At 46.0% G+C, this 21,872-nt stretch overlaps 1 protein-coding gene across 1 annotated transcript; it reads right to left on the bottom strand.

The window, feature by feature from the left end:
* Positions 1-226: 226 nt before the first annotated feature.
* GNB5 (G protein subunit beta 5) lies at positions 227-21,597 on the bottom strand. Its single transcript, XM_064721781.1, has 11 exons — positions 21,248-21,597; positions 17,217-17,353; positions 15,699-15,740; positions 14,901-14,977; positions 13,325-13,457; positions 9,666-9,809; positions 6,609-6,700; positions 6,436-6,484; positions 3,935-4,031; positions 2,822-2,988; positions 227-2,332 (listed from the first exon to the last, which is right to left on the bottom strand). Exons 1-11 carry the CDS (start codon positions 21,357-21,359, stop codon positions 2,321-2,323), a joined length of 1,062 nt encoding a protein of 353 aa, XP_064577851.1. The 5' UTR covers positions 21,360-21,597; the 3' UTR covers positions 227-2,320.
* Positions 21,598-21,872: the final 275 nt, after the last annotated feature.

Genomic DNA, 21,872 nt, shown 5'->3' with positions numbered 1-21,872 from the left:
TTCAAGCACTTCCATGGGCTGCCCACTCTCATTTGCTGGGGTTCGCCTTGAGTATTTCTAGAAGATATTCCAGAAGCAATTTTCTGGTAGATCTGGATTTTACCTGAGATTTTTGTAGGAGAAATCATTTAAGAAACTGTGTAGTGCAAAAAGTGAATGTCAAAAAGGCAAAAAAACCCAAATAGCTACCATTATAAATACCTAAACAATGGGAAGAACTACTACATACATGTTCTCAATATGTAAAATACAATTTATTGTATTTAGGCTGTTCATAAGTATCAACACAATGTATTATGTTTGAAACAAACATCTTGCCAATAAATACTACCTAAACATTAATATTAATCTTTTGATCAAATGTGTACAGTGTATTGACTCAATATTGCACAGTGAGTTCTATATGACATTTCCATAGTGCATTCAGTTTGTTACAGGGATAGTTTGCCACAAATATTGCAAAGCATCAGAGTTGACTTTTCCAAGTGAAAACAGCTGACCTATTCCATTAGGGATGGAGGCTGGTATAAATGTCAGTGTCTTAGGTTAACTGGTTATGGATTCACAGAACCTAAGGTTTTCATGGATGAGGAGACTTCATTTCTAATATGATTTTTAGATAATTCTAAAAAAATACCACTTGCAAATAGAATGAGGATGTTATCATTAAACTCCAGTGACCAGTGAGCTTGTAAACAGGGTCATTCCAGTAAGCTTGTTTTCTCTCATTCCAATCTAAATATAAATCATCAATCTAAATATAAATCATATATATGCTATATTGAGCTGTACCTCACCACCTGCACTTCAAAGGGCAGGCTGTGCAAGCCCCCAGCACTACTCCAGCTCTTTGTGCCTGTGCTCAGGTGAGACTCAGAACCTGCTGGCATGAGCAGAGCTGACACTCTGGCCCCAACAGTTTTTCATGTATGAATGCAGATATAATCTCACAATGGTTCCATAATTAATTAATCTGATTAAATCTTGATTCTAGAGCATCACTTCTGTGTGGGGTGGTCCTGCCAGTCCTTGTGGCATCCCCATGCTCACACAGAGGGCTGGGTGCTGCCAGCAATGTGGCCAGCTGTCCTGCTCTCCTGAAAACCAGTGACTCCTGGAGCAGATGGAGTTCTGTGCTCTGGTCAGCTCAGTATCAAGCACTGGCAGGACTGTGCTCACAGCAGATTTTCCACAGCTCCCTGTTATTCACTCTCAAGCCCAACTATGACAAAACCATGCCCATGGCAGTGGGAGATGACTGTGACAGTAAGGACTGTATGATTTCACCTGTATTTGCATGAACTTACAACTGCCCTGACATTGCAGAAGGACCTTAAGGTGGGCATATACTGCTTTAATATATATTTAAGCTACATTGCCTTGCCAAAGTTGTATGAACTGCTCAAAATGCAAATAAGAATCATGGTCATAGAATGACTATGACTGACTTGGAAAAGATTTGACCATCAGTATAATGGTGCTTAATGCTTAGCGTGTAGTATCCCTTAGTGCTTAGCATGTAGTATTTCTTTAAGTAAAAGAAAATTCACTCACCAAGTGATACAATTAAAAATTTCTAAGAAACTACTGGTTAAGTATTACCTCATGATTATGTAAATCATGTTTATATCCCTCCTCTTTGCTGTTTATAAGTTTGTATATATTTAGATTCTTTATATTCAGGTAACAGAGATGAAATACTTATTTCTATCTAAAAAGACAGTAGGAAAAACCAGAGATTAAAGGGATTTTTTTTTCTGTACAAAAAATACATTTCTGTGACAGCAGCCAGTACCTTCACAGTAGGTCCTTTGCTCCTCTACTTACCACCAAGGTTCAGTCATCCATAACACCACCATAAAATATCAGAATTGTTTCTCTTTCTATTTTTCAACACTGAAATTCAATATGCTACTACGGAATGTTTCCAAAGCCTTTTGCTTTATCCCGATAAACTCAGGACTTTTTTTTTTACTTTAAAAAGGAATTAAATTCATGCAAATAAATACATAATATGCACTGAAATACTCAATTCTATTATACAGGTGACTTTGGAGAAAAGTCCCTTTATAAATAATGAAACTAATTCCAATAAAAGAATATAGTTTCAAAAAAAATTAAAACATTTCATTTTACTACAATTTGATGTTTGCTACGTGTTCAAGCAGACTACATTTTCTACCTAGTTGTGTTAATCTGTGGGCTGAGTGTCACTCTTTCGGACTGTAGTGAATATTTGATTTGGAGGAATGGCTTCTTTATGCAGTTTTTGTAGTCCAGGGTTTCAGTCTTCATTTGATTCTGCACACGGCATCTCAGGTTACGCCCAGATCTGCAGAAAGAGAGAGATGAACACTCCTTTATGACCCTGACTCTCCCATCAAACCTTAAATTAACATCGGTAAGCCGATCACATTAGTGGTACAGAGTATCAGCAGCAGTGATATCATGTAACCCAACAGCAAGCTCAAACTTAGCAGTTCCGCTAGCACTTTGTGGGGATTTTTACTTGGCTTTGCTGTTCATCTTTCACACTGTTTTATACCCTCCTTAGTTCCCCTAGAGCAGTTTTCCTCTAGCAGGCCTTCCTCCTCACCCCCTTTTACTGAACAATTGGAGAAAGCAGCACCCGGGGCAGTTCTCTTTCACTGAACAATTGAATACCACAGCACCCGGGGCAGTTCTCTTTCACTGAACAATTGGAGAAAGCAGCACAGGGGCAGTTCTCTTGTACTGAACCATTGAATAAGCAGCACAGGGGCAGTTCTCTTTCACTGAACCATTGAATAAGCAGCACAGGGGCAGTTCCCGCAGCGCTTACCCGGAGCGTGTGGTCCCAGGAGCCCGAGCAGAAGGCGGTGCCATCAGGAGACACCCGCAGGGTGCTGACACGGTTTTCGTGTCCGAATAGAATGGACACACGGGAGCCCTTCAGCACATCCCACACATTGATGGTGTAATCGTTGTAGCCCGCGAACAGCAGGCGACCTGCAGAGACAAGGACATTTTACACTCTTAGTGTGCCTGGACTGCAGGACACCGATCCCCAGGAGCCACAGCCCACCCTGTGCCCACTGCTTCCCTTGGGACAGCTGTGTCCCCTTGCCCCTGGGACAGCCCTGCCCGTGCCCAGGCTAAATGCTGAACCACTTACAGGTAACGACTTAAAAGCACTGTAAATTTTAGTTAAATTTTAGAGAATATGTTCGGTCATTAGAGAAGGGGGATGACTTCAAATCATGAAAGACCGAAGAGCAGTTTAACAGCTACTGCAGGGTAATAATGCTTAACTCAGAGCTTACACAGAAGTTGAATACAAACGCTTGAATGATTAACAATTTGGTAAGTGATTCACTGCCGATGGGGACGAGCTGTGGTGCATGTGACCATGACAGAGAGGTTTGCCTCAGTTCCAGGAGGAGGGCAGAACACCACCCACTCACCCCCACCCAGGGTGGCCGGGGAGCTCTGATTTGTGCTGGGACAGGAGAGACAAGACTCTCAGGATCTGTAGTGAAAAGTGGCAATGGCTCTTCCTTCATACCCCTCTAATATACTTTTACTACTAATCATTTGTTATCCTTTTAAAAGCTATTTATGTAACTGCACTTAATAGTTAGCTACATTTCATGTTGCCTTTGAAATGTTTTTCATTATTATTGTGAAACTCTAGCCCAGCTGTAGTTAATGGCAAAATATTTCCTGCCTTCAGTAGGGCCAGGAAAATACTTTTCATCACTACAACTAAGCAATAGCCAGCTAGATTATTTAAAGTGTAATTATTTTTACAGAGGCAAAAGAAGGCTTCCATGCATTTGGTACTTATTACTTTTGATAACTTTTAAGAATTAATATTTTATCAATTTAAACTGAAAAATTCTACAGTTCCCCTCAAATCTCAACACTAAGATAACCTCCAAAGTTCAAGTCTCACCACTGAGAGAGAAGTCCACACTGGATGCTCCAAAAATGATGCTCTCTTTGGAATAAATTGCTACTTCTCTGTCTGCACGAAGGTCATATAAACGACACTAGGATTAAAACAAAACCAACACACATGCCTCAGTAAATACTGGAAGCACTGGCTACAACATTTGGAAAAAACGGGAGTGGGAAGTGCAGCCTAACAGACATCACAGGAAGCGGCTGCTTGGCTTCTTTCTGCTTCCTCCTTTCCTTCTGCCTCTGGCTGCTGTAACTGGGATCCTCTAACAGGGATCTAAGCAACACGAGGCTGTTTTGTATACACTGCAGGAAGAACTTGCTTTTTCAAGCCACTTCTCTAAGGCTCCTGCCTGTCCCAGAAGGACATGAGTGGTGGACCATGGTACCCACAGAGTCCCCACACCCTCCTGCTTCCCCCTCTGTGGCTGATTAGGGCATCCTGCTGCTGGGGAGGTGCATGTGGACACAATCCCTTAAACAACAGTTCAGCACAGCCTGGGAGATGGGCTCAAGTCTCTAATCACTGTTGAGGTCACAGACCATGTGGCACAGAAGAGCCTGGGTGGTAGTGCTGGCTCTGAGTAAAGCCAGGTCTGGGAGGCCTCTCTGTTTGAAAAACCTGTGTGAAAATAATTCAAGTGAAATAATACATTTTAATGCACATCTCTGGGTTTCATTTCTCGTGGAAAATTCCAAATCACCTCTAACAACCTATACTTCCTGTTTTTATGATTTGCCAGCAAAGTTTGGCTTGACATGGAAATCATGTATCAGGCTTCACTGCCAGACTTCAGACCTCACTGCCATGTAGAAGGGCAGTCTGTTAGCCCTGAAATCAAAATGCACTTTTGAAACTATGTGAACTGAAACCCCTCCTCAATAAGTTAAGCTTAAGCAAACAATGGCCAGATGGGATTGCTAATATTAAGACTTTACTATTGAAAAATGGCTGGTATTCAAGTCTGCACATAAAGAAGGGGCTGTTTGATTTGCAGAGCAGTGGGGAGCTGCCAGGTATGTGCAGTCCAGGTCTCTCAGTGCTCCACAGAGATGAATAATTTCATCAGACTGTCCTGACAGGGACCTGAGGTCACTGCAGATGACAATACTGTCATCTGAGCATGTTTTTACGGATTACTTCCAGTCAGGATTATCTGTTCCTCAGAATCCCCAAGTATATAAATCAGGTCAAGGATACCACTCTGTAACACTGTAAAAACAAACCCCTTCATTTAAAGAATGAGGTAGCTGGAAACTGCCAAAACCTCTGTCAAAAGTACAGAGGTGGAATTTCTCATTCTCCTGCTCCAGTCAGGAGTGTCAAGAATGGTTAAAAGACAAAAAAAAATTAATAAGAACCTGTGATTCTGGGCGTTAAAAGAGTGTTTTCACTGTAATTTAATGATGGACAATTTCTCTGTATCACTCCCTCAGCATCTCAAGAGCTCACAGTACTGCATCCAAGTGTGCAGAGAGCCACTTGGCTCACCACAGGGCTAGAAGTATTAACTTCTAATCGAAGTTTTTAAAACATAAAAATCAGGGTCATTCTCTCCAAAGAGCCTTGGAATGTCTCCTCATCCAATGAAGACAAAAGGAATGTTTCTGTCGAGTTTAGCTAGCATTGAGTGGACTCAAAACATGCTCTGAGGGCAGAGTACTTTAGATAAAGTTTTTGCTCCCAGGTGACTCAGTGTGATGTTTAAATAAACAGAAGAAATGAGGTGCCAGGTGCCTCCCCATCATCTGCTCTCATGCTACACTTAACTGCCAGCTCAGGCCCTGCAGGGCTGTGGTGGGGCAGAGATGGTCCCCCATGGGACACACCAGCTGCAGGGAGGGCCATCAGTCCTGAGCATCACTCAGGGGCACAGGGCACAGGAGGTAAATGGCATTTTGTATACATTGTGCTGATCAAATTTACCTGTCAATGCATTCTGAGCCCCTCCTAGCAGATTGCTCATAGATAAGTGAGATCCATTAAGGGCTGATGTGTGATCTAGGATGACCAGGATGCAGTGACTCACTGCAGTGATGTAGCCAAGGCCACCCTGGGGCTGCAGAGGCCAGCTACCCACATCTGCCCTGAGCCCATGGCCCCTCTGCTCTCTGGGACATGCTGACACAAGCTGCATTTCAGCTGGTTCCTCCCATGCTGTGACCAAGAGCTATGTGAAGCCAAGTATCTTCCAGTAAGACAACTAATTTTAGTCATGAAACTTCAGACACAGAGAATTTGAAATGAGTATTTGGACAGTATGTCTTGTAGAGAAGTATGGAGAAGTGACCTACAGTGTTAAGTGATTTTCCCTAGAACATTATATATGGTATTTAATATCTTACCTTACAGGATTATTATTTCTGCCAATTTGGTGTCAAAGGCCCAGTTTAGTCACTAAAAGCCCTCTGTGGATGTGACCTAGCCTTTTAGGAAAATATGACTTGGGAAGCAATAGAATTTTCCTAAATTAGGTTGTGGAATTAACATACCGTGGCATCGTCTGAACCAGAGGCAAAAGCATCTCCACTTGGGTAATATCTGTGCACAAGTGAAAGAAGACCAGAACACATTACATTACTTGGATGAGCTCAGACTTCAGAAATAGAATCAGCAGCACATTGCCCAACACTGCAAACGTGTCCTCTCCCAGAAACACACTGACCTGACACTGTTGATATCTGAATCGTGGGTTTCAAATGACTGCACACACTGCCCAGACCGCATGTCCCAAACCATGGCTTTCTTGTCACATCCCTAGTAAGGAAAAAACAATCATTGCAGTTGTGCAAATGGTGACATTCGCCCCTCATGTGGCTGATACTCATCATCAAGCTCACAACATTCAGAGGCTCTGAACATCACAGCTCTGAGAGGATTTACCCAGCTGAGCAGCCCCAGAACTGGCTGCAGTGGCACCCTCAGCTGTGCAGGTGCAAGTGGGAGCAGAGCTCCTCAGGAAGGCTGGAGCTGCCCTGCACTCACAGCCCTGCTCTGCTTGTGCTGCTGCCCTGCCTCTGTCTGCAGCCCCACCACAGCACAGAGATGCACAACTGACCTGTTCCCTGACCACTTAACCAATATAAAATACCAGCATCCAGCATTTAAAGGTTTATAACTAGTTGTTTTCATACACTGAAAGAGAAAATAAAATCAGTGCATCCAGAGGGTTTCTAGCCCAGCCTCCTACCAGGGTTATCCCCTGTCAGAGCTCTGCACCCACATGCTTGATGGTGTGGTTGGGATGAGGAAAACAGCATAGCAGCACTTCATCTCACCCTCAAGCCAAAACCTGCCCTTCCAAGCTGTGCTTTGAAAGGATCATTTAACACACAGTGCTCAGTGCACCCTGAATTCCTTGGGCAAGGGGCTTGGCCCATGCAGTCTACACTGTCCTTGGGGCAAGAACCATCTCATACTGGAAGGGCCACACTCTCAGCTGCAATGTCTCACTGCTGTCACAGTTGCAGTGACAGGAAAAAGAACATGGACTTTGCTTTGAAGAGTGATGGGAGATTTTGATAAACTTGCCCCTGCTGAGGAGTAGCAGGCTGAGCTCCAGGGGCTCAGCCTCTCTGAGGCTGTGTGGGAAGAGCAGGGCAGGCCAGGTGGCTGCTGCTTCTGCTGAGCCAGAGCACCCTGCTCACCAGACCATGCCACACATTATTTATTTTAAACAAATATGATAGCTAATTACATTAAACAGTTTCCACACAATTCACATATTTCTCTGTCTCTTTTTTTAAAAATTCTGTTGTTATAATGAAATCCTAATGTTTTTAGTAAAGATGCCATTATTTAAAAGATGTAATGCTCCTTGGCACCAGCTTGTGGTTTCTGCACCAGGGAAACCAAACAGGATAAAGAATATTTTGGACCCAGCATATTTCCCTCTCAAGCCCCACCACAGCCCAGCCCAGGTCTTCATTTGCTTCCATGTGCACTGTTCTTACTGACTCCTCTGGGAGTTTGGGAGCAAGACCAATCTGACAAGCTGGTGCTTTGACTCCTAAGGTTTTGAAGGAGAAACCACATGTGGAGAGATGGACCCCTGAGGAGCCTTGCTCAGAGGGCACGGAGCACAACAGCCCTGAGCTCAGCCAGGAGGGCAGGAATTTTCAGTTCAGTTGTTAAATGTAACAGCACCAGCCCACATGCTGATACACTGACACTGCTTGTTCCAGCTCAAGGTTACTGTACCACAGAGGCCCAGCATTCAGGAATCTCTCCAAGCCACCCTACCTTCCTGCTGTTCTGCCTGTACCTGCACTGACACGATGTCAGACAGGTCTTCACTGCAGTGGTGTTTTGCATGTGGTGAATTAAGTGAATGCCTGTAAGCACAGACATGCCCAAGCTGCTCCATCAACACAAGCATGACATATTCCCTTAGCAGTAGCAGAGCTGCTTGTGATTCCTTGCCCTATAATAAGCTAAGCTGTTCCCAGGGAGAATGAACCTATCCTTTCTGGGAAGCAAGCCTGGTGACAGGAAAACCCGAGAGAAGTAATGCACTTGGATGGAATTAGCTTTCAGTCACGCTTCAGAGCAGCTGTGCTACCAGCAGGCAAGCTGGGCCAGCGTGCTGGACTCTGCTCCTGATGTGCCAGCCACATTTGATCAAGAGCCATAACAGAAGAGGTCCAGGTAGATTGTGTAGGGATAAAACCACAACTCCAAGCACCCCTAACCCATGGTTGGCACCCTCTGGCACAAGGGCCATTTCCAGCATCAAATACAGGATCAACCAGTGCTGGTGGGGCTCAGAAACCAGCAAAGTTATTGGTACCTTCAGCAGAGTTATTGGTAACAACTGGCCTCTCAGCTCCTGCCAGCTCTCTTCTGCACACTCACTTTCTAATGTGGGAAAGACTAAGATCACCTTGAAAAGCAGTTGAGCCCCAACCCACTCACATTTATGCCTGGCCTGCCTCACTACCAGGCTGTGTGCCAATGGCTCAGCTGCCTGGGAACAGTGATCCCTCAGCAGCAGGACATGATTGGGAAGATGCCCTGGGGACTTTCCCTGGCCAGTCCAGTCCTGCAGCCCCAGTGAGGTTTGTGTGCTCCCCAGCACCAGGACAGGGGAATGTTGGACTAATGAAGGGGCTTTAAATGCCTCTGGTACCTCTGGAAGGCACAGAAGACTCAGCAACAGCTGAAGATGTGGCCACACCTCATCTCCCTGCTCCAGCTTGCACGAGGGGTTAGGTGCCTGAGCTGCCCCTTGACTCTGGGGACACAGTGGCACACATGTTATTGCAACCCCACTTGGATGCCCTGAGCACAACCTGATGCCTGTCACACCCCATCTGGCTCTAGAGATCTGGGCACAGGGAAGGAGCAAAGTGTGGGAAGTCCTCTGCTGTTCCAGGCTCCCACCCACAGGGACTCACACCTCCACTGTGGCAGGAGCCCCAACTCTAGCTCTGAGCCTTCCCCCTCCCAGCAGAGGGTTGTTTTGATCTCTGGATTGCTTTGATGTGGGGTGGAACTTGCTAAGTAAGCAGAAGTGCAGTCAGACTGGCTGGGTGGGTTTGACCCCACAGTCAGGGGTTTAATTTGCTCCAGCTTGGAAAATGTGCTTGCAATGAATGGATTGCACTGGGGCATCCAACATACACTCCAGCACTCTCTCAATAACATCATGAGCCTCCCACTTTGCTGCCTTTTCACTTCCATATTCCTTAGTTTTATATTATGAGAGGAAGCTCCTGCTTACCCCAGAGACAAATGTATTTCCCGTTTCAGAAGGGGCCAGGTCCAGGCACAGGACATCAGCTCCATGACCATGGAAACTCTGTAGAAGTTGCCCACTCTCAACATCCCATAGAGCACAAGTTCCATCTCCACTTGCTGTCAGGATCTATAGGATGTGGGAGGAAGAGTCACAATACAAGAATCAGCAGATGACCCTCAGGTCACAAAGAAACAACTGACATCCTACACAAACACCAAAGGACAGCTTTAATTTAATGAAATATTAGGCAATAAATCAAAGCCATAAGCCCAATGTGAACCTAAGTACAGCTTATGTGTTTTATTTTTAAGGAAAAAAGGTAGAGTAAAAAAGAGAGCTGTATGGACACCACTATCCCTACACAATGTTTCAGTAATTGTCACTTTTGTGTGGTGGGATTTGCACAAATATTCTCTAAAAAGGAGGCAGAACAACACTGGTATTCCTATCTGCCCCTGTCTTTCACTCTATCTATATCTGGCTGCTGGAATTCAGCCCAGGTAAATGGAAGAACTCTTGGAGTTATGTACACCTGTTTAACTCTCCTTTTTTTTTTTTTTCTTTCTGCTTGAAATTGTGAGGTTAAAAAAAATTAATTTGGCTTAAGACATGGATTTTCTGAAAGGGAAGTAAGCCTGTCTAGACAGTTGTTTGATAAGTCCATCAGTTCTCACTTGTCCTAAACCATTTGTGTGTGAAAGGGCTTGAACACACACTGCCCAAACACAGCTCACAGCTTCCCATCTGCTACAGTACTTGTACAAAGCACATGTGATCAAAGCTTGTTATTGTGGCTAAATCCTGATGATGCTCAATTGTTCAAAATTTCCCCTTGGCACCCGAAACTGTTATGCAATCACAAATTCTGTAGGTTGAAAGAGTCCCTGTGCACTGGTGTGGAAGGAAGCAAGGGTGAACGTAGGAGGGCTCTCAGTTTTGTACACAGGTTTTTCTCATGGTTGGTGAGGAAACTCAAGTGATCCCAGTGGGTAGTTACAAGTTGAAAACAAAATTCTCTTCACGAAAAAAATGATCACACAGTCACGGAAACATTCACAGAGTTGCATAAAGGTTAAACACTGAACATGTTTGACAGATGCCCCAAAAATTCTTCCCGTAAACAGAGATCTGCAAAGCTGCAGAACAGACTGTTCCAAATCCTGCAGCAGAGAGATGCTAATGCTCTCAGATGATAATAGCAGAAGAAAGTCCTCAATTGTCTTCCCAGCCAGTTTTGAGCCTAGATGAACTCCCCTGTTCTGGGGAATGTTTGTACTTGGCTGAGGAATGAAGACCTTCAGCTCTGAGGATTTGCTCTGTAACACTGTGGAAGGGAATATGAAGGGAATAGGAGTGGCTAAAGGTGCAAGGGAAGGGTCTGTTGGCAACCCAGAGCTCCAGCTAATGTTTAAAGAGAATGATATGGACTCAACTTCAGGGCTGCTCCCAGCCCTGCCACACTTGGAAGCATGGCTGCCTGCCCTATGCAAAACACTTGAGATCCCAATTAACTGCTGCTATTAATACCCATGGAGCATTGTCACGTGGGGAGCATTATCACACCACAGAGCTGCAGATACCTAATTTGGGAAGTGAGGCTCCCTGGCTCTCTGCTCACTGGGGCAGGGGAGGCTCTCTCAAGCAAGACTGGACTGGGGCACTGGGAACAAGGTGTGTGGGTCACCCAACCCTGCAGCTCGGGGTCCACGTGAGAACATGATGAGCAGCAAGGGTGGAACTCCCTTTTTGAGCACCCACAGCCTGGGAGTGACTCACAATGAGCCACCCCCAGATCTCTTCTCTTTGCACTGCACTGCCCAAAGCCCATGAGCACACTAAACCCTAAACTCCTACCCAGCCTGTGGGCAGAGTGAGCTGCAGTTTAAGACAGCAGTCAGGGCAGAGCTGCAGGCCTGGCAGCACCTAGCAGTGGGAGCTGTGGGGACACAGGGCTGGGGGACACCTCCCCCTCATGCTGGAGCTGCTCCAGGATAACACCACATCCCTCCTGATGCAAACTGGGAGAGCAGAGCTGGAATCAGCTGGCACAGCTGGCAAAGCTCCTGCACAATGTACTTGTTGCACTACGCACCCTCAGAGTTACTGAATAGTTTTAATTCTCGACAGTTTTAATTCTGGTGTCTTTATGTAAATGAAAAAAATATAAGAAATCTGGGATTCTCTAGGATCTGCTACATAACAGTGTCCTAAAAGATGCTTGACCAACCTGTTGCTTGTATTTGTTTGAATAATAGCATGCAGTGCCATATAATCACTTATAAGCCTAACAATCATAAGAAAACTTCCTTTTAAAGACTTCAGAAAAATTTCTGACTCACTAAATATAAAGCACCTTAATCCACTGTGACTTAACAATAGTAATACATGACCTTCAATATCAATGCAGTTTGCTGTATTCAATATGGAAAAAAAAATCCAAGTTTTATTTCTTTTTTATTATGAAAAAAAAGATTGCTATTTTTCCTGTCACAGGATTTAATCTCAAAGCATTTAGGTAGAGACAAGAAAAGAGAAAACTGGGTTTATATCTCATCAAAAACATTCCACTTAATATAGACTCTTAATTCCACACAGCTCCTGCACAGGGAGGTCAGGACTAAGCAAGCCTGAGTGCTGGGTACCTCCACCACTTGTTTCCATGGCAATGGACTTAAATTAGCACCTAGGAGTCATTACAGAAACCAGAGAGTGACAAACAACAACATACTCTCGGCTTCACATGGCCTGAAATAGAAGCAACAAGAGCTGATATTTCCTTCAGAAGAGTTCCAAATATCTGGAAGAAGGGGACATGGTATTCCCTTTCCAGCAGCTCTATTGACATTGAGAGCTATAAAAATGCTCCATTCTGCCACTGATTTTGCTGCAGAGCTACACAGAAAAGGGCTTTAATTAAATTCAGAAACCAGAGAGGACAAGGGGATTATCCTGGCTCCTTTCATCATCTTCTGTGTTCCTAGAGAAAGAGATCTTTGAGATATTCAATAGAGAGGAAGGCTGGCTTGGTCTCAGATCTGCATTCAGTTCCTGGCTTTTCCATCACCTCCCATTGTGGGTCTCTGCGCTCCCCCCCACTGCCTGTGAGATGGGAACAGCATCACTCCTTTCCCTCGAGGGAACACAGCACTGCATGTAGGAACAGCAGGTATGGCCCTGTGGGCCATGCTCAAGCTCAATTGCATCACTTGGTACAAATAAAAAATACTTTGAATGAAAGCAAAAGCAAATGTTGCCGGATGTCCGGGACAGAGCAGGCAAACAATACAGTCACGATCAGCTGGCACAGCACCCAGCCCAGTCCTGGCTGAGCCAGGTTTTAACTATTTGCAGTAGTCTGGGCTCCTAAAAGCACAAACTGGGGAGCAGAGAACACACAGCTACCAGCGAGCTCCCTCTGCAGAAGCCACAGGCCTTTGTAGGGACAGCCTGGCCACAGGCTGAGACAAGCATTTCCTTACAGCAGCTTTTGCAGCACCTTCACTGCCCCCTGTGAGGGTGTTCCAGCAGCCCCTGCAGGGGCAGGACAAAGCCCTGGGTGCCCCAGGAGCAAGGAAGGACACATGCACTGCACCTGAGTGCAGCTCCTGTTAGGTGATGGTGAGCATAGGGAACACATTTACCTGCATGTCTGAGTTAGTGAAGCTGCAGGCAGACAAGTAGTTCGTGTGCATTGCAACAGATTTCTTCTTTGCAGCCATATTTTCATTTTTTTCAAATGTCAGAGGGTACACAGAACACTTGTTGTCCAGGCCACTGAAGAGAGTAATAATAGCAGTAACAGAGAGAGGAAAACTGGTTAAAACTGCACCGACAAAAGGCAAGTGGTGATAAGAAGGACACCACCTGTCAGCGCTGTGCTGCCAAACCCTTACAAGCACCGACTTCCCTGTATTGTGCTGTGTGGGATCTCCCTGTGCAGGGAAGCCCCAGCTGCCTCACCAGCCTGGCTGCTTTACAGAACTTGAACAGCTGCTCCTCAGTATTTTCACCCTTATCGAGTTTATAAATGGCACTGAATGAAACCTCACGAAAGTATAAGCTGGGAGGTGACAGCAGCCACCTCAGGGTTAATGTTTCACATGCAGCCAAACTGCCATTTTTCTGCTGACATCTGTCATGGCAAAGATCACTATTTCAGCATCATTCTACACCTACTTTTACAAATGTGACCTAGCTCCTATAGAAGAGGCAGCATAGCCAGTAGTGGGTGTGAAGACAAAACTTACAGAGCAGTTTGGAAAAAAGGCAACAGAAGCACTGACCCCTGTAGCTGCTGCCCCCATCCTGAACAGTTAAGCTGTGTCAGACCCAGGAATCATTTCTTATATCTGCCCCTTTCCTAGAGCTGTGGTAGATCAGTCCTGCCCTGGTCCCTTGGATCCTGGTACACCACCAGTTGCTGGTTCTGTGCCTTACATTATGTGCCTGGCACAACAGCAATACAGAATTAGGTGCAATGTATACATGCACTCCCCATCTCTGCTGCAAGTGTAAAGACAGAGCTTGCTTGCCATTCTTTGGGTTCTAGTCAAAAACATTTCCAGACTCCTTTCCACAGTCTGCTTCTCTGTCTCAGTCTGCTGCTTTCTAGATCTGCAAGCTGCACACTGAAGTCTCCCTTTGTTCCTTTCTCTCACCCCAAGCCTGCTTTGTCTGATCCACCCAGTTCCTTCTTATGAGATGTTTTGCCAACATTTCATCTCTTTGTTTTTTTCCCCTATATAAACTTTTTTTTTCAAATCCAAGCCCTCAGAAAACCACAAGATTATCAAGGATGGGGTTACTTCTCCCCACCCCATCTTAGCAAGATCTATTCACATACTGGTAATCATTAATGATGAACCTCTATGTCATAAAAAAATGAGTGCAAAGTAAGAACACAATTAAAACCTCTTTCCTTTAGAAAATATATCCAACATAGACAACCACACTAGAAAAGGGAAGTTGCATGCATGCAGAATTCCTAACCCATGATATAAATGCTGAAAGAGGATTATTTTCCATGCTTACACAACAAATGTTACTGCACTGAAGTTAGAGGAGATAATATGTACGAGCCATTATGGAAATAGAATCAGAGGCACTTAATGTAGACCTTCCACCCACAATCACAGCATGCAAACTTTTATCTCTCAGCTTCTGAAGCCACCAGGACACTGCAACAAATCCAAACTGCTGTGGAAGCTGGGAACTTACCCACAAGCAATGGCACATCCAGAAGGAGCATAAGCACATGCCATGACCCAGGTGCAGGGCATCGTCACGGCGTGTTCCTGAAACACAGCACCCTTTAGACTGGCACTCACTGCTCCTCCAGCCCATGCAACCAAAACAGTGGGAGTGAGCAGTTCAGTATTTCTTTGGACATCCTCAGGGTCAGTGCAAGCTAGAGATGTTTCCCCCAGCCATTACTCTCCGGTTAGTCAACATCCTTACTGCAGAACTCAGCAGAGCAGCAGGAGGATGGCCAGTCCTTCTCTGACACTCTCCACCTTATTGATCAGCCCCAAACTGATCACAGAGCACATTTTATTGGGTCGTGCAGTGCTGTGAAAGGTCCCCACTGCTGCACATGTAAAAGTGAATTAAAAACAAGTAGTTTTTCCTCATCTGTGTGGTGCAGGCAGCCCAGAGGGGGCTTGGCCATTTCACTGTGAACACCACAGCTGGAGGAGCCCCAGATCACACACAGCTCCTGCTACAGGAGTGCCCAGGAAAAGTTCCCCTGTTTTGCTGGCTGGGCTTTGCCTCCCTTGTGAGCAAAGAGGTTGGATCAGACTCTCCCACTGGAGACCACGACAAACCCCAGTGCCCTGACAGGGACTTTGCTCAGAAACAGGTCAGAAGGGCTGTGCCTTGCCCTGGGCTCCTTTTTTTGGGCTGCTAGTGGAAGTCTGCATTTTATCCCATTATCCCACTGCCTCCAGTGACACCTGTGAGCCCTTCACCCAATCCCACTGTCATTTGCCCTAGGCTCAGAAAAGTTTCACTTACTTTGTTGGTAGTGAAGGAATCCCACACGATCACCTTCCCATCCTAAATGAAAGCAGAGAGAAAGAGAAACTGAGGCCTTCCAGAGACATGGCTGCTTCCCAGCTTGGAGAAAACTCTGCTGCTCATTTCCTCTCCCCAGTCTGTTATGTCCTTTTGTCTCCATTTTAACAACAGCACAGTGGTCACAGTGAAGCACCAAGGAGACACTTGTCAGTAGTGCTGCTGTACCTACCACAAGAGAAGTGTATCTCCTCCTCTCTGAGATGACTCATGTTTGATTAGAAGACCAATTTATTTTTCAATGTTTTTCTCTTCCCTCTTAATGGCTCCATGAGTGCTCCTTTCTCCTGCAGCATATGCCCCAGACAGGGCCATCTCCTCAGGACACTGTCACCTGCAAACCCTCACCTGTCCCAACTGACTGTTTATGGATATTGCACTGTTTATTCATCTTCCCTTCCCAGTCTGATCCTGGTTTTCACTTTACTTGTCACTACACTTACTTTACCTTCAATTATCAATTATACAACCAGCTAAAGAGCCATCACAGAGCCTTGTACAGAGAGCAGCACAATCGCTTGGTGTACACCAGCTACACTCGTGCCAGCTACTTTGCCTTAGGCACACAAAATTTCATGATACTTTCCTGTATCATGAAAGTGAAATGTTTATTACTGAGCAACAACTGCTTCTGTACCTGGACTTACAGTTCTTAAAATAGAGTAAAAACTGCATTTCAACCTGTCCAGTTTTCTGATTGACACATTTTAACCACTTTAAAAAGTGTGGCATTAAATATTTAAATTATTCTCTTTGCGGAGATCACCATGAATGGTAAAAACTCCCAGTAAGTGAAGGTGGCTTGCAATGCAGATTGCCTATTTTTATCCCTCAAGTGAGACCCCTGACAGATTTCATGTAGGTCAGTGAACAGCTGTGAGATGCAACAAGCTCACTCACTGCCATACTGGGCTCAGGATGAACCAGGGGATCTAGAAAGCAATTATCTCATTACCTCCTCCAGCTTATGAGACTGGTCTTGAGCAGGTGTTAGGAGTGTTTCTCAAAATGCCCAACTAAATGCAGTAATTTTGGCAGGATATCTGAGGCTTTCAAGGTCATATCAATCATACAGACCACAGAAGAAATTTCTGTGCATAGAAATCTCTAAGAAAAAAAAATCAATATTTTTCCTCTTTTCCTGATGATTTTCTCTGAACACATAACCTGAAGAATTTGCTAAGTATTTAATCTGTAAAGAACATGGAAATAGGTGTAGCCTCACATGAGTCTATTTTTTTATTGTAGGAGGGAATATGGGAAAATCTGTGTATGATTGGACAAGAAATATTTAGGGAATTAGCTACAAGAGGTGTACCAATGATTCAAAGGTTGGATTTACACTCCTTGAACAAACACATTGCCAATGAACTTCTCTCAGGGCATCTTGAAAACATTTACAATAATCCCAGGTACCATCTGATAGCAAGAAGATTTGTACAGTGCCCAAGAGCATACCTGGGAAGAGCTCACAATCCTTCTCTTGTCCTTGCACCAGTCCATGCAGAGAACTTTGTTTCCATGGCCCTTCAGGGTCCTCCTGGTCTTCATCACAAACTGTCCCAGTGCCTCCACACGCTCTGCCACCTGGTGAACTGCAGACAGCTGGTGGTTAGAGAGCCCTCATCAAAGCTCTGCCCTGGCAAGTATCTGTCTATGAGTAATGCCCCTGCAGGGATTAATCCCTGAAGTTTGAGCCCAGTGAGCTCTGCCTCAGAGCTGGCAGGTGGCTAACACCAAGGTGGGCGGCACAGGAGCACATTCACCAGATAAAGACAAGGATGGATTCACTCAGGGCTGAATTCCAGGGATGCAGCAGCTGAAGCTCTTGCAGATCATCCCACCCAAGTGTAGCTGGAAAACAGATTACCCCTTTTCCCCCCTTACTGGGAAATGTTCAGGCCCGCAGGTGGACAGACATGAGCTCTGGAGGTGAGACCCAGCTGCAGCACTGGGCTGGTGCAGTGGGACACAGGTACTGGCACTGGTGACTCTGCTGTGCCATCCCTTCTGGTGGCCAGGACACAGCTCTGAGTGAGCAGGAAGCTGGACATTTGCCCTAAGAGTGCACTACCCAATTTTTCAACAATAACGATGGACATCAAGGACTTTGTGAGATGTCCCTTCTACAAAAGAGGGAAACAGAGGGCAGGAAGGCAACTTTCCTGAGCAGCATCCTCTGCTCAGAGGAAGTGGAGAAGTCAGCTCTTTGATACCTCATTTAATAGCAGCACTTTCAGCTGATGTTCTTCAAAACCTGACAAATTTACATTTCTGCTTGTGCAAACTTTGACATAAAATTCATGCAGCTGACACAACTAGAAGGTGACACACATAACCCTGATGCCTCAAGCTGGGGTCGCCTGTAAATGTGTGGGAGAAAGTGTCATCTGAGGAAATCTATTTGCCCTGCTCCAGCAGGTTCATCCCATGTGGAGCTGAGTAGGGCCAGGATGTAGCTCAGCACCCAGGGGCAGCTCCTCACACACAGGGAGATGTCCTTGCAATGAATGCAATCACTTCAAGTCACTTCAAGTCACTTCAAGTCCCACAGTAGAGTGGAGATCCTAAGGCTGGAGACTCTGGCACCAGAATTAAGAACTACTCTGTCTAGAGTAAAGCTGATCCACACCAAAACCTAAGATGACCCAGCTGCTGCTGGCTGTGGGAGCAATGCCTGGCTCAAACTTTCTGAAATAAATGGAGAAGCTCACATGCTTTAATGAGCTAGAAGAGGAAATTTTGAGCTTTTCACTGCCCTGCTGGAGATTGAGCTTCACCCCCATGGCAGGTGGTGCTTTGGAGCTGCTTGCTACTTCACCCTTCATCACTTTTCTGGGGCTGGGAAGGGCTGTGACAGTGAGAGCAGGCATCCTGAACTTCCAGATCATTTCTTGGCACAGGCTCAGTGAAGCAATTTCTGCCCAAGGCAGGGACTGATTTCTAGTGGATTACCTTTTCAAGAGTTGTCTTTCAAAGGCACCAGCCCCACAGGCTGTGCCAGAATAATGCTCTCAGCTGAAATCTCTGCTGAGCCAGGGGACAAGTGCTGTCCACCACTCCTCACGACTCGCCCACAAGTCAGAAGCAAGTTTCTGAGAAAGTACCCTATAACCATTCACTGATGAAAAGCTACATTCCCCCTGCTACTGCCCATAGAAACCTGCCAAATGATCCAATCAAAGGCCATGGAAACACAGGACTGGAGCTTATTATGGCAGCCAGAAAGATGCTTGTGTCCAGAATATATCTGAAAAACAAATGTTTCACAGACTCTGCACAAACGGTTTCCATTATGTGAAGGCAGCTGAGACTCTGTGAAATTGTCTGGTTTAGCCTCACTGATTCCCTGAGGATGCTTATCTCCAACCACAGCCATAATAATCCTGCTCCTCCTGCCCAGCACAGGGTTGAGAATCAGACAGTTATTTTTAAGCATTCACCAATATTGTTCAAAGATAGTGGAAAATCATGCACTCAGACAAATAGATTAGCTAAAGCCAGTAAACAGCTTTAGTAGTTTTACAGAGGCCCAGATAAAACTGCCTATTTTTCTTAAAAATATTGTTTGTCCTGAACAGGAGGTGTGGAATTGATGCAGATACTCTTGGGTCTTTGATCTTTTCTGTGTTGGGTCTAATGGTCTCTCTGGACCTAAAAATTCATGGATCACACAAAAAGAACAAACTTTTGTCTACATCCAAAATTTTAGGCTCTTGAATTGACTCCTTAAAGTTATGAGACTGCAAATCAAATGCATGTTTGGCATTTCCTTTTTCTAAGCACATTTATGAGAGCTGCTGTTTAGAACCAATTGAACAAATAAGGGCAATCCTATTTAAGCAAGCTATTTGTTTTGGGAACCACAGAGGGAAAGTCATGATCCAAGCAAAAGAACGCAGAAGATACAATTATAGATTAGGGGAAAAAAACGCCAAACCAACCATGCAAAGATCAGAAATGATGCCTTATTCTGAAACTTACAAACTCTGCAGAAATAGTACTTGGGAATAATTTAGGTGTAAAAAGCTCTGATATAGAATCAATTATATAAAATACATAAGGGAGCATTGTTCTACAGCAGCATAACACTTTTGTCTCAGAAATGCTGTAATGGCTTTGCAATCACAGCTTTCCAATGGAAATTCACAGATTTTATATATGACAAAGAACATCCCACGACTTTCAATGGCACACAGAGTTACAGTGTCACTGTAATCATGGGTAAAATTTTGTGAGCAAAAATGGGTTTAAGAATATGCTTAAGAGGTCTGTTAACTAAAAACTCTGCCACTTTTGGTACAGAAATGATATTATAGGAATATGGTGATTTATGGTAATGTTTCTGTAATGAGGACATCTTTGTTTGCTTAATAATTCTGATTAACAGGACATTCATATGACATGATTGTCTAACTTAGACAAGAAAATGTTCTATTTATTCCAGAATATATATTTTTTTATTGTAATCCTTCCCAGCCTGAAAATCAAAAGTGTTTTTCAGTCCCTCATTCTTACAAAGCACTAAGAACCGAGTCACTGGATACAAGCTCAGATTCCTTTTCAATGCTTAAGGCATCAGGACACATGAAAGAAAAGTTTTAATGACCCACTAATATTTTGAATAGAGTGAGCTACATGATTTCAGATGGAAACAGTAATTTACATGTTTTCCTTAAAAAAAAAAAAAAAACCAAAAGCAAAAAAACCAAACGAAACCCAAACAAAACCCGGCAATGGGTTGTTGTAGTTATAAAATGACATCATGATAATAAAGTATGTTTTATATCTCGGAACTTGTGGATACCTATTTGAAAAGCTCCATTAAGGTAAGGTGAGTTTCCTTTTCCTGCAAGGGGAAGGGGGCAGGGGGAGGGCCGGGCTGAGCGCTGTCCATCGCATTTCTGCCGGGTTGTCCCCGGATCCTGAAGCCGCAGCTGATCCCGGTGAGTTACACACTGACAGCTCCAGCTCTGACTCACCCGCACCTCTGAATCAGCACTGCATCCCTGACACTTGTTTCCCCGGCAGAAGAGGGGCATAGCAGCTGGTTTTGGAAACAATGCTCCTTTTTAAGCCCTTCCACACCTCGGGTGAAATCCCGGCCTCATTAAAGCAAATTCCCATCAACTTCCACATGGCTGGGGCTCATCCTGGCTGCTGACACTACACCCAGACGGTGTGCGGGTGAATCCCGGGCTGTACCGAGGCTATCTGAGGGTCCCAGCCCCGCCGGGCCGGGCCGAGCCAAAGCGCCGCGGGGCCGGGGATGCAGCGGGCCCTGCCCGGCCCAGGCCCTGCCCCGCACCGGAGCCACGGGCACGGCGCTGTCCGGGGCCCGGGGCACGGCGTGTCCGCCCGCAGGGCCCGGGCAGCGCTCCCGCTCCGGCCCCGCTCCCGCTCCGGCCACCGGCCCTGCTCCCGGCCGGGCCCAGCCCCGCTCCGGCCCCGCTCCCGGCCCTGCGGCCGCCCCGCCCGGCCCCACTCACGCTCCACGTCGTGCAGCTTGGCCCGCTCCTCCTCCAGCTTGCCCTTCAGGCTCTCGGCCTCGCTCTTCAGCGATGCCAGGGTCTCGTTCTCGTGCAGCCCCTCGGTTGCCATCTTTGCAAAGGAAGCGGGGAGAGCGGGGATGAGAGCGGGAGGGAGGAGGAGTTTGCCAGCCCGGCTCCCGGGGATGCTGCCGCGGCTCCTGCTGCCTCAGCAACGGCGCCGGAGCCGGCCCGGGCTCCCCCTCCCCTCCCGCTGACGTCCAGGCCAGTCCTGAGCACGCACACCGTGGGGACCAGCATCCCCATCCTGCCGCTACAGCATCCCCATCCCGATCCTGCCGGCTGCACCATCCCCATCCCCGATCCTGCCGGCTGCAGCATCCCCATCCTGCCGCTACAGCATCCCCATCCCGATCCTGCCGGCTGCACCATCCCCATCCTGCCGCTGCATCATCCCCATCCCCATCCTGCCGGCTGCAGCATCCCCATCCCCATCCTGCCGGCTGCAGCATCCCCATCCTGCCGGCTGCATTATCCCCATCCTGCCGCTGCAACATCCCCATCCTGCCGGCTCCAGAACCTCCTGCTCCAGCATCCCAGTGGTCTCCAGGCCGGCAGCTGGACC

The sequence above is a fragment of the Zonotrichia leucophrys genome, chromosome 10 (assembly GCF_028769735.1).
Source record: "Zonotrichia leucophrys gambelii isolate GWCS_2022_RI chromosome 10, RI_Zleu_2.0, whole genome shotgun sequence".
NCBI classification, from domain to species: domain Eukaryota; kingdom Metazoa; phylum Chordata; class Aves; order Passeriformes; family Passerellidae; genus Zonotrichia; species Zonotrichia leucophrys.
The sequence above is the reverse complement of the archived record's forward strand: the minus strand, read 5'-3'. Positions and strand labels throughout refer to the sequence as shown.

Coding starts and splice junctions, on each gene's coding strand:
- GNB5 (XM_064721781.1), bottom strand. CDS start 21,359: ATGGCAACCGAGGGGCTGCACGAGAACGAGACCCTGGCATCGCTGAAG. Junction 14,978..15,698: donor ATTCCTTCACTACCAACAAA/GTAAGTGAAACT, acceptor GCTGTGTTTCAG/GAACACGCCGTGACGATGCC. Junction 2,989..3,934: donor TGTGGACTTCTCTCTCAGTG/GTGAGACTTGAA, acceptor TTGTCTCTGCAG/GTCGCCTGCTGTTCGCGGGC.